The sequence below is a fragment of the Cucumis melo genome, chromosome 4 (genome assembly GCF_025177605.1).
Source record: "Cucumis melo cultivar AY chromosome 4, USDA_Cmelo_AY_1.0, whole genome shotgun sequence".
NCBI lineage: Eukaryota > Viridiplantae > Streptophyta > Magnoliopsida > Cucurbitales > Cucurbitaceae > Cucumis > Cucumis melo.
In genome coordinates this window covers 31,657,559-31,670,165 of record NC_066860.1, presented here as the reverse complement: position 1 = coordinate 31,670,165, position 12,607 = coordinate 31,657,559, and the positions used below count along the sequence as shown (strand labels likewise).

Here is a 12,607-nt window from a genome sequence, read left to right as displayed (position 1 = left end):
ATTATAGTTTTTTCTTTTTTGAAAATTGGGTTTTTAAATCCTATTTTTACAAAAAAAAAAAAAAAAATTTATTGACTAATAATCCAAATGATTTCTTTAAAAAAAAATGTTGAGGACAAATGATAAGGATAAAATAATCGAGTTGATATAACCAAATCAGTTAGATTAAAAGTTTAAAAACTTAGTGAGTAAAATGATATGAACACTTAACTTTGAGGTTGGGCAAAAATACACGATTTGAATTTTTTCCACTTATTTAAAATAATTATAGAAACTATAAATCAAAATTGAAAAAAAAATATCAGATTTATTTGTTTAATTTTTTGGGGGTGAGAATTGAGAAAGTCAATTAGCAAACAAAATGGTTAGTATATAATTTATTAGGATAAATAAAATACTTTGTCATACCTAAAACTCTTTAATCTTTTTCAAATTGGGAAATGACCAATTAATTCAACAAACAATCAAACACCAATTGACTTGGTACCAACATTATATTATATAACGATCCAAACAGATAAGAAATCCATCCATCGATTATCATTTACCATTATATATAAATCCCAACCTCTTCCGTTCCTAATTCAAGAAGAAGACTGAAAAATCTCACCAATTTTCGAAGCCGCAGCGGGAAATTGAAGAAAAATGATGATGAATTTCACCGCCGCAAGGAATCAATCGCAATTGCGAGGGCCAAGGCCGCCGCCGTTGACGGTGAACAAATCCTCCACTAACATTTTCAAGAAATCGACGAAGAATCCTAATCAACACAATCGCCGTTCTCCGATAATCATTTACCTCCGATCGCCGAAGATCATCCATGTTCGGCCTGAGGAGTTCAAAAGCTTCGTTCAACGTCTCACCGGAAATCGATCCTCTGTAGCCGTCGTCGCGTCGTCCTGTTCTGCTAGTGGAATGATTACGGATCATTCTGGTGAGGAATTTGTATCCGCGTGCAATTGCATTCCGTCGTAGCTTCCGCCGTGGATCCGTCGTCGGTTCGGTGTTATTTGTAGGTGTAGCCGAGAGAGTGGTTTAGTATCATTGATTCTTAGTTGTATATGATTATTCCTAAGATATAATTTTCTTAATATATTATAATCGAATTACATAATTTTGTTTAAATCAATTTCTAATTTCGTTATTTATAAATTCTTAATTAAATCACATCGTAAAGTATTCATTATCGACTTATTGACTTATTAGATGAAAATGTGAAATTTACATTTATCTAAAAAGGTATAAAATGATTTCGTAAATGATATTTACAAAATATAATAATCTTTTAGATTAATCATAAATAATTGTTAATTAATTCAAAATTTTAAAATGTCCAATACAAATTGATTGATTTATGAATCTAAAGTTTTGTTTAATTTTGAAAATTTATATATCCGACTAATTTTGATTGGAATTTTCCTTCGGGTAGGGAAGGAAGCTTTAGTTTATCAATTAGTAAAATTTGGCCCATCATTGACCTAATTTCTTCACATGTGACCAAATATCTGGACCATTTTTAAAAAATATTAGAAATATTTACGTAAAATCTCTTTTTTTCCATATTTAGTAAATATTTTTTTCTTTTACTATTCATAACCATTTCAAGTTAAAATATTTGATCAAAATTAAGTTTAAAACCTAATTATTTTGTTCCGGTAATTCATAAATATGTAGTTTTTAGGGATCTTTTTAGAAATATAAAAAAGCAGCAAAACTTCAACCACGTCCTTAGATATAGCTACAAATTTATACGCTATAATTTATCTGAGATATGGCAATTTATCTTTTCAATATTTGGGGCCTAAATTTAAGTGATTTTTTTTTAATTTGGTTTAAATTTTTTTACACGATTTTTAACATTTTTCTACTTCAATCTAAATAATTTTTTTAAGATTCTTTATACAAATTTTTTTAAGATTCTTTATACACAATATCTTATTTTTTTTACATCGATTGTTCATTTTTTTTTTCAAAGAAAAGAAGAAAGGAAAAAAAGAAGAACAAAAGAAGAAAAACAATGAAAAAAAATCGAATAAACAAAGAAGAAAAAAGAAAGAAATCCCACGAAAAGACGGGAAAGACGAATAGAAAGAAAAGAAAGACTACGTTTTGCTTATTTTATAATCATTGTTACGATATGAATGGTTTGTTTTTTTTTTTATTATTATTATTATTATTAAAAACAATATAAAGTTTAAAATTATTAAAAAAAAATCAAATCCAAATAACAATTATCTCTTCAAATTCCTATTCAATAACGAATACAGTACCAATGAAATCGGATTTCTGTTTTTCTATTAAATTTGGTAAGTATTTGATCCACCGATGAAAAAATATATATAATAAAATATATATATTATATTTTCATCGTATTAATTTATTTAGGGGTTCTATAGTTTTTTTTTTTTTTCAAATAAAGATAAATAGAATAGATTTTATTTTTTAGGAGATTATTTAGCTTGGTCTAAAAAAATACAGTTCAAAACTCTCCAAATTTATCAAAATATTAAAACTTCCTTATATATGAAAATAATAAGCAATATATTGAATCAAAATTTCTATTAATTTAAGGAATACATAATAATTATATACTAAAACTAGCACAATAAAAAATTCCTCGACAAAATAAAATAAAAATACATATATGCACATTTTTTTTATATAGAACACCAACTCAACAAGTAAGGTTCAACTCCTCGAGCTTACACCTATCATTCCTTCTAAGGATCTTACTCACTGCCTTTGGCTTAATTGAACGTGGTGGAGGATTAAAATTCCAAGTTTCAAAATCTGATAAAAATGGAAACACCATCGGTAGATGACGATGACTTTGTTCCAATTTCTTGTAATTGCGCTCTCCCATCTCTATATTAGAAAACATCACATTCGAAGAATCATCGTGTAACTACATCATCTGAATATCCGATCCATAAAAAGTCGTAGGCATTGACCCCGAAGAATCTAACTTTTTCATCCACATTTTTTTCTTGCCGTAATTCTCCATCACCCATAGCTCGGTAAAGACGGTAGGTTTATGGAACTCTCGTACGACACCCAACTTTCCTTCATACTCCACAAGCTCGATATGCCATCTCTGAAAATGACTAGAACTACTATTGTTTTTATCATTAACAATAGTCTCTGGCATTGCAATTTTAGACCAAGTCTCAGAGTAGAAATCAAAAGCGAAGATGGAAGTATCATCTCTAAATTTCCAATGAGCTAATCCATAAGCAAACACAGGAGCACGCTGAGAATCAACATATTCTGTATTACCACAGTAGTAATGTACAATATCGTCCAACTGTTTCCACCTCCAAGATTCCGAATCAAAAACCTCACATATAGTGTAGCAAAACGGCAAAGGGCGTTTAGAAGGAATTTTATCACTGGATAACCGTAAGATTTTAAAGTGGAGAGGATTTGAACGAAGAACATACATGGCTATATTGCTAGTAAAATACCGAGTCTTGGGAATAGGAAGTCCTTTCCATTGCTGCGTAGAAAGTTTAGTAATTGTGTAGATAAGACGTTTATTGTGCCGAATTGAGTGTTGGGTTTCGCATAAGAGAAGACCATTTGGAGCAACAGCTCGAATTTGAGGATTGAGACCGGGGAGGAAATTCAAAGACAAATTCAAGGGTGGAGAATTGTTGTTGGGGTGTGGAGAAACAAAGGACAGTAGGTGGGCATTGGATTTGGATTTGGGAGATTGAAGGAGGAAGCCATCTAAGATGGGTTGACTATGGTTTTCGGATATCAATGTTTTATAACAAAAACTGTAGCTAGTTTTGTTATAAAATTTAGAAAGGGTTTGAATTTTACCTGCTTGGTTGACAGAGAAACGAATCAAAATCTCCAATATAACGTCATCGGGAAGATCCATTGTGGAAAACTAAGTGGAAGAATTACAAAATTTGGAAAACGAAGTCGAAGTAGGATGTCTGTATTGACTAAAGGACTTGCGTTTATATAACGGTTAAGATTAATAAATTGAAGGAAAAATATTATTGAATTAAATTAGAAAATGAAAGAAACAATATATTTGATTTTCTTAAAAAGAAATAGAAAAAATCTTTTTTTTTTTTCCAAAATTGAAATTTAAAGTACAAAATAAAATAACTCTTTTTTTTCCAAAACTGAAATTAAGTTCAACATAAAATAACTCTTTTTTTCCAAATTTGAAATTAAGTCCAAAATATTCCAATAAAATTCAATGATTTCCAATATTTATGAAATATTTTAGAACTTCATTAAATTAAATATAATATTTTGAATCCTCTGTCAATTTTGGAAAGAAAAAGATAGAGAGAAAGATTTGGGAAAAAAATCTTTCCAAATTTCAAACTTCTAAAAAATTAATATTTATGAATCTTGGATACAAATTTTAATTAAAAAACATAAAACTCTACACTATTATCTTACCACATATTATATAATTTTTTTTCCAAATTGAAATCAAATAGAATATAATCTAGTAAGTTCACTTTTTTGCACCCTTTCAAAAAAGAAAATTTATTAAGTCTTAAGTAAAATATTCATATTAACACCGTTAATTAAAAATATTAATTTAACTATATTTTAGGGATATTTTTAGATTACAAAAATAAAGAATAAAAAAACATTGAATTGATAAATAAATATTTTATGATTTTTAGACAAATTTAATGACAATTATTGATATTGTATTTACGTTATTCACATTTTGTTGTTTATTTTTTAAAAACTTTTTTATGGATTTTTGCACTGTACAATAAAAATATCGATTATCACTAGCGTAAATATAGTTTGAATTTTAACATTTGTGGACCCAATTTCTACAACCATATATTATAAGTTGGACAATTTTCAAAATCAAAGTTTGAGTGTCTAGTTCAACTAATATTTAAAATTGTATTCATTATATTGACAGTATTGTAGGATTTAAGGCATCATTGGCGCATGATTTCTTCCCAAGTACTATAAACATGTGACCAAATATGTCAATTAATAATCATCAAGAACTTAGCTTAATTGACATATATATATATATATATATATGTCAAATGTCGAGAGGTCGTAGGTTCAAATTCAATATCCAAAAAATATTAATTAATATTATATTTTAAAGTTTATTCCAAGTAGTACCATGATCTACCTTTTCATTCAATTATATTTATGACTTCAATCATTTTAAATGAATCAAAGATATATAAAAAGAAAAAAAGTATATCCAATTGTATTGATTTTTACATAAAATTTATATGCAATCACTACAAATATCTACAATATAAAATGGACCAGATTTGAGAGGAAAAATCACATTAGACCAAAAATTGCGTTGAAGTTTTGAATATTTTTTTTTCGGGTAATTTTGATGACTAATTTGTATATTGTTCAAATATAATTTTATAAAAAATATTTCTTTTAAATTAACGAGTTTATTAAAAATTATATTGTTTTGTTAAAAGCAGTAGGGTCATTATCGAAAATTAACTAGAGAGTAGAAAGGGTAAATTTTATTTTATCTTAATATCGAAAAAATAAAAAATAAAAAAAAATGTACGATAATAGCTTCAATAAGTTTTAGAGTTCAATTTTTATCATTTGAGGATTTAATTTCTATAACTATTAAAAGATTGAGAGCTCAACGTTAACGATCTGCAAAGTTAATTTTTATAATTAAAAGTTTGAGGGCATAATAACAACTACCACCGTCTTTTAGGAGTAGTTTTGCAATTTTTCCTATGAAACAATGCTTCATATTGCAAGTCAAAATTGTTCGATAGGCTCATGGCAGAATGTTTGCGAGCAGCAGCAGCTACACACTACAGAGAGTTCTTCATTGAACACAATGGAAAGCTACCTATTAAGTTCCGGCGAATGGGTTTTGATAGCTTTGCTTCCCCAGGCTGCTTCTCCGCTTGAATCTTGTTTCTCTAGAAAGAGAACTTGAAAGCACCAGCGTTTGAATCAGACACGGAGTCCCAAAACGAAAGTTTCTTCTGTTCAGCTGCCTTCTCTTCGGCTTTCCGAGCCAACTGATCAATGGTTCCGGGGAAAGAAGCATCGATAGCGTTTTTAAACTTATCATACAGATTCACGCGATCTTTTGTTCCAGAAACCAACATGCTTGCATTTGGTCTTTTAAGGAAATCTAAGACATTTAACAGATTTCTTCTGCAGATAAGAAACTAAGAATCAATACAGACTGATCATCGACAGGAAATGTGTGCCAAGGAAATTATAGAGCTAAACTCTCTAAGTCAATATACGAACAATCATCGACAGTGCATGTGTCTTTAGCAGTCCATATTCCCTCATTTTTCAATCCATTTAAAAACAATTTAGCCATAGAGGTAGACAAGAGACGCAATTAGCGAATAACATCAAAGGAAGTTAGATATATTATATGAACGCTACTCTTCAAAAGAAAAGGCGGGATTTGGTAATAACTATATGACTTAAAGAGAATCATATTCTTACGTGAAACTAATTATAGGACTGCATTGCCTAATCATTCATATTACTTCTGAGATTCTTCATTTCCTTGCATTTATAACCTGCTTCTCAACAAAAAGCAAATGATTTACTAATTATAGAACTTCTTTACCTGCTAACATAATTCTGTGTGATGGCAATGGACTCCTCCAAGTTGATCACCAAATGCCACCATCCATTTGGCACAAAGATCACTTCCCCAGCCTTGCAAATGCACTCTATAGGCTTCTTTTCCCAAGTCTTGGTTGCAGCATAAAAGTTCATGAACCATTCAATAATAGAGACAGGGCAAGCGACTTCAGCACCGTCCGGGCTGGGGTGTACTCCAGGCGGAACTACATCAGGTGGAAACAAAACCCACTTCTTGGACCCCCGAATCACAGCATTCCAAGCTGAAGTTGAATTAGGATCTATGTGGAATGACGAGCCAGATCCTGATGGTCCAATTATAATCCATCGATAATCCGGCCTTTCCTTCCCTAAAACACCAAATAAATCTTCTCTGAAGTACACTGGAACATCATATTCAGAGCCCAATCTTGGAACTTTGTCAGCAAATTTGGGGTCAAACAGGTATAATGGTCTCTCCTCTATTGCCTGATCAGAGTACAAAAAGAACTCCTCAAGCTTCATGTCCACGGGCCCAACTGAAAATCTAACATCATCACATAATTGAATCAAATAATCTCTATTCCACTTTTCCCTTGCCACCCAATTATCCAAACATCCCTCCAACAACACAGGCTTATTGGGTTCTTCAAAGTTCAACACAAATTCTTCAACTGAAATCCCTTTTCTTCTAACAATGTTATCTCTTTCAAGCCACTCAGGTTTCATTTCAAGGTTAGCACAAAGCCAACTCTGAAAAAGATAATCAGAATAGAAATCCCTCACTCTCAAACCCGAAATGTCAACAACAGAACCATCAAATGAAGGATAAAAAGCAGCTAAATAAGTATATTTCCAAGTCTTATTATAAAGCAAACCACCTTTAACATTATCCAACACAAGATTCCTCCAAAGAGGTTCATGATTAGCAAAAACATAAAACGATTTGCTCACACAAGCCAAAATCCCTAAATGGGTAGCATCGAGGAACCCTAAAACATCAAGAACCAGTTCATCAGTCAAAATTTGCATATTACCCAGACCTATATTTCTTGTGTTAATGGTGCCTGAAGCGAGATAGAGATTTCCTAACGGTTGAACACCATGATTGGAAGATGGTGCAGAGGATTTGAGGCCGAAACCAAATTCATTGTCGTCTTCATTGCATTCCCTAATTTGGGACTTTTTGGAAACGGAAATTCGTTCTCCAGAAACAGGTTTTCTCCTCATTTTCCCGTCTGGAACTTTCTTTCTTTTCTTTCTCTTCATGGCGCGAGAAAACAGAGTTTTGGAGCTTAACATTTGTGGAGCTTTTCGTGGGTCTGATGAGATGGAAGAAATTGAAACTCTTTGATGGCGCTGCCGCAGGGTTTGGGTTTTTTTTGGGGTTTTGGCGACGAAGCTTCCCCTCAAACGGCTGTCTTCGTTTTCTCTCTCTACGGTTTGATATTTTTATTTCTATTTTTTTTCAACAAAAATAAAAAATAAAAAACAATTTACACCCCAATTATCAATTTAAATATTAAAATTATCAAAGGTTGAGAACTTTGGAGCATTCTATATGTATATATATGTGTATATATAATTAACTAAAACGTAAATTAATTAATTATTGTATGCATTCAAGTTAAAATTTAACTTCAAATTCAGTGAATTACACTATAGTACCGAATACATTTAAAACAATTGTCTACCTTGTAGTCTAATTCATCAATTTGCCAATAGAAATTCAAACTTCTATTCAATTTGCCGCTAGTTGCTTTTATCTGATTTTACCGGACGTGTGAGAATAGAAATTCAAACTTCCATCCACTAAATTAATATTTTAACTGAGAATCATTTTATTGATGTTTTAAAAAAATTCATTAGTTAAAGTGATAGAGATATAAGTATGGATATTATTGTATTACTAAGAAACTTTATCCTAACAATGACGACAATTTTATCGCTAGACTAACTCTTGGTATTGGTATATAATTACAATTTTATATATGTATATATTATAAAGAGTATAAGTTTAGTGGGCTTAAAACCCTTAAAATCTATACTAAATTCATCTAAATTCGTCGGTGATTATGTAGATCTCTTTCCTTCCGATCAGAGAATTTTCAATAGGTGGATAATGATACTGCCACAACCATGAACTTGAAAAAATTAGAGGCCACAGGACACTTCACGATTCAAACAAGAAAAAGAAAATGGACAAGAAATTTAATGCTAAAGCAAAGGTCATGCAAACGAAAGGTATAGAATGCAACAAACTAGCCACCACCACAAGTAAAGACTCTTGGCAGTGGGTAGTCGAAAGCAAAGAGGTCGAAACGAAGGCAGCAATCGCATTCAACTGGCTAAATCATCCTTCAATCTGAAATATACAGGTGAGGACTATCTATCAGACGATAGGTTCCTCGAGCAGAATTCGTTGTAACAATACGAGCAAAGCATCCTATATATCATATCTGAGCTTTACAGATCAACCAGCAACGTACAATCAACCAATCCCAAACAATGAAATAAACGAAACATTTGCACGCTACCCTTTTCTGCTACTACAATGAATCCAAAAAGAAAAAGCCAAAAGAAAAATTATATTCACTTGACATACACAGTATTTGGGACGTCGGGTCGATTGGAATATGAACATCAGGTGAGCGATTTTAAATTTGTGTACTAGAAAGACATCTCCACTGCCGCGTGTGTTGACCCTTTTCAAGAAGCATTAGCAACCCAACACCACTTGACAACCCAAACAAGTACCTGCAGTTCCAAAAGAAATATGAATAATGGAGGTAGAAACAGTAGCATCACAGACTTTCTCATTCCCAAATCCATGGAATGCACAAAATGGAATGATATATTTTTAAAAATGTTTTGGGTTGGCTTAATTCAACATAAAAATCTGAGCAATAAACTTCTCACAACATTGTCATCTTCTACAAATCTAAATATTAAACATTGGTTGGGTAGTTATCTAACTAATAAGAACAGTGGAAACAGCGACCCTAGTCCACCTCCATGTTAGAGATTGTAGCGTTGAATAAATAATTGAAACATGTCGACAGAATTCAAGTGACAGCTAAAGGATAAAGGAAGAGAATCATTATATATCCCTAATTAACTGTCATGTTGTATGGCAAGAAGCTACTTACTTGCTTCGACGGGCTTTTCTTTTCCAGAAAACAAAGGATACGATCCACTGCGTTATTAAAACGTGAACATGAATTAGATTGAAGTATGAGCAAAAGGAACATCAGATGAAGGCAATGTCAGATGCATGCATTCGTAATCCATAATCAAGCCAGCATTCAACAAGCATATCATAGCATGTGATAACACAAACCAATTGGAAGAAGTATAAAGTATTTTCATGGAAAAAACATAACCACAGCTAAATCACCTTAAAAACTGCCATGAAAGAAAAGCTTCCCACAACGGATGGCTTCTTCACGACTACTTGTCTTTCAGGTGACATCCCCTTGTATAGATGTTGAGCTATTTCTTTCAGTAATACCAGCTGGGCCTTATCGGTTCGCATTGAAATAATTGCTTGCCTCATTGATTCTCTGTCAGCTTCAAGTGCCTGAAGCCTCAAATAAAGTTTCTTGACTTCAGGATCTCCCAAATCAACTTGATTCAAGGACCCTCTGGGAGTTGTTAGATAGTCCTCATAAACGCCAACCGCTGGTTTGGACTCGTGAAAACCATTATATGTTGCTCCATTGTGAATAGAGTCGATGGTATAAACTCTATCACTCATGTCATCTCCAACTTCTGATGCATTATCCATTTTTCTCAAATTAGAATAGTCCTCAGTCTGAGAAACATATTCCTTCTTGAAGCTTGATGTGTATCTTGGAGATTCGTTCACTTGGGGCATACAAGTGAAGAAACTTGAATCATTGGAAAACTTACTGGAATGTCTTGGCCTCCTAGGAGATTGCCCCACAATCACCTTCTCTAAAACGTTCTTTGTACCCAAGTAGTCTGCATCCAGCTGATTGTAGCTAGAACTTCTCTCCAATTGGCTGATCCTATTTTCCAAATTCATTACATGATCTCGATTGCGCGGGGTTTCGCCAAAGGCATATTTCTCAATATCGGTGATATCATTATCATGGTCCAAAGGACCTTGAGTCTCGTTTAAGTTACACCTTAGAGGAGGGTAATCATACATGGGAGATTCACACTGGGCCTCATATTCCACAATATTCTGGCTACAACTTTGCTGACCCTTCTCACCATCAGCTTCAGCTTCCGTTAGCCCGTAGCTCAACATCCTATGTTTATATGCTTGTACCTCGCAAGTGAGAGACTGAATAGCTTGCTCTCTTTTATATAACAGGTCTTCAAATGCTGCAAGCTCCTGTTGATCATGTGCCATCTTCTCTTCTGCAAAGCGTTTGAATTGTCGAGCCTCCATCTGGATCTCTGCCTTCTCCCTTTGCAACCTCAATATCATTGACATTGCCTCGTTAGCAGCCGACGAAGAAGCATTCCTCTCCTCTTCAAGTTCAACATACAAGTCCTGAATTGCTTGTGTTTGATTGCTAACCATTTCCCGCAATGCGTTGCATTCATTCTCAGCTTGTACCCGTATAACAGAAAAGTTATCCAACCCAACAATAGCGAATGGGCTATTTGAATCCAGCTCATCGTGCTTCCGTTTTACAGATCGAATCCAAGTAGTTGACGGCCCAGTAGTAGATAGAGAACAACTGCACGGGCAATTACAGCATTTCACCAAATCCAATGAAGATGGATGTGCCTCCGAATCCATAAACCAACGTGCATTCAAACTCTAATCAATTAGAATAGAAATTCCGACACAATTTGATTCTACAACTAAGGATAAATGTGAGCTTCTGGATATAATTCTCTCCCCTCCAAAAAAGCAGCTCTTCTTCCTCCAAGATCAGAAACAAACGGAAGAAAACTACCTAATAAGGAAGATGAAGCGAAGTCAGAACTTAATAATAAGAAATTTCCATACCACTACAACAACCTAGATCAACGAACAGAGAAAACAATGAACGTTCACAAAAACATCATACCAAACCATTTTCTCCACCAATTTCAAAAACCATTTCCGCGAAACAAAATAGAACAAAACCACAACATGAAACAAGCGAAAGTAAGAAACCACCATACCTTAAAAGAGCCTAAATTGACCCGGAGAAGGCGTTGAAAGAGCTAAGAATCACAACCCGTTCGTATTTTTCCCGCGAAAGTTTCATTCCCCTCAAACAAAATCTGTTCGAAAACGTGAAATTAAAGAAACCCAGAAGCCAAAAAAAAAAAAAAAACTGACCCAGATTACAGAAAACTTCCCCCACTTCTTCGAATAAAAAAAATCAAATTTATAACCTGAAAACAAAAGCCACAGGGGAATACAAAAGCGGGGAAAGCTTTCTTGGAGGGGAAGAGAATGAAGAACGATTTGGAAACCCTAAATTAAATGAAATTCTTTGTCGTATCAGGTCTCTTTCATTTGGGTTTCTCGAATTCTGCGATATTGTTGATGAGAGAGAGAGAACGAAAAAAGTTTGAACAGAGAGAAATGGACACGAACGAAATAGAGAGAGAGAGAGAGAGATGGACGGCTAGATTTCGGAGTGAATCGCCGATTCGTTGGAGGATGGTTTGTCGGAGTTTTTTTTACCAACTAATTATCTCGTCATTTCCATTATCATTTGCCTTTTTAGAATTTTTTTTACTTTCCTCAAAATTGCAAAACCATCCCTAGAACTATCCCCTTCTTACTATTCTAATATTAACTTATCATCGAGTTGTTGTATTTAAACACTCAAATCGTCGTTCAATTTTGAGTATTGTTATCTTCAAATTTTAAATTTTCGTTTTTGTTACATTGGAGTAAGTTTCAAAGTTGATCTGCTATAACGTAACAAAAATGCTTTCAGACCTATTACAACATAACAAAAACAAAAATTTAGGATTTGAAGATAACGATAATATATTTTTAAATTTTGTAAGAGTTAAAAATCTTCTTTAATCTGCAATT

General features: G+C 32.9%; 4 protein-coding genes across 6 annotated transcripts; 1 reads left to right on the top strand and 3 right to left on the bottom strand.

The window, feature by feature from the left end:
- Positions 1–651: 651 nt before the first annotated feature.
- LOC103487155 (VQ motif-containing protein 8, chloroplastic-like) lies at positions 652–975 on the top strand. The gene has a single exon (XM_008445377.2). The coding sequence runs from the start codon at positions 652–654 to the stop codon at positions 973–975; it is 324 nt and encodes a 107-aa protein (XP_008443599.2).
- Positions 976–2,905: 1,930 nt separating this feature from the next.
- Positions 2,906–3,886, bottom strand: LOC103487156 (F-box protein At5g49610-like). The gene has a single exon (XM_008445378.2). It carries the CDS (start codon positions 3,884–3,886, stop codon positions 2,906–2,908), a length of 981 nt encoding a protein of 326 aa, XP_008443600.2.
- A 1,746-nt stretch (positions 3,887–5,632) lies between these two features.
- LOC103486716 (arginine-specific demethylase JMJ22) lies at positions 5,633–8,057 on the bottom strand. 2 transcript variants are annotated; one of them, XM_008444754.3, is made up of 2 exons: positions 6,593–8,057; positions 5,633–6,159 (listed from the first exon to the last, which is right to left on the bottom strand). In XM_008444754.3, the coding sequence occupies exons 1-2, from the start codon at positions 7,888–7,890 to the stop codon at positions 5,919–5,921; spliced, it is 1,539 nt and encodes a 512-aa protein (XP_008442976.2). In that variant the 5' UTR covers positions 7,891–8,057; the 3' UTR covers positions 5,633–5,918. The 2 variants fall into 2 exon arrangements, with proteins under 2 accessions (XP_008442976.2, XP_008442977.2); XM_008444755.3 differs by having other exon boundaries at positions 5,633–6,156; positions 6,593–8,039.
- An 847-nt stretch (positions 8,058–8,904) lies between these two features.
- On the bottom strand, positions 8,905–12,251 carry LOC103486717 (myosin-binding protein 7). Of its 2 annotated transcripts, XM_008444757.3 has the most exons (5): positions 11,953–12,224; positions 11,737–11,838; positions 9,986–11,525; positions 9,738–9,784; positions 8,905–9,345 (listed from the first exon to the last, which is right to left on the bottom strand). In XM_008444757.3, exons 3-5 carry the CDS (start codon positions 11,363–11,365, stop codon positions 9,246–9,248), a joined length of 1,527 nt encoding a protein of 508 aa, XP_008442979.1. In that variant the 5' UTR covers positions 11,366–11,525; positions 11,737–11,838; positions 11,953–12,224; the 3' UTR covers positions 8,905–9,245. The 2 variants fall into 2 exon arrangements, with proteins under 2 accessions (XP_008442979.1, XP_050940038.1); XM_051084081.1 differs by having other exon boundaries at positions 11,737–12,251.
- Positions 12,252–12,607: the final 356 nt, after the last annotated feature.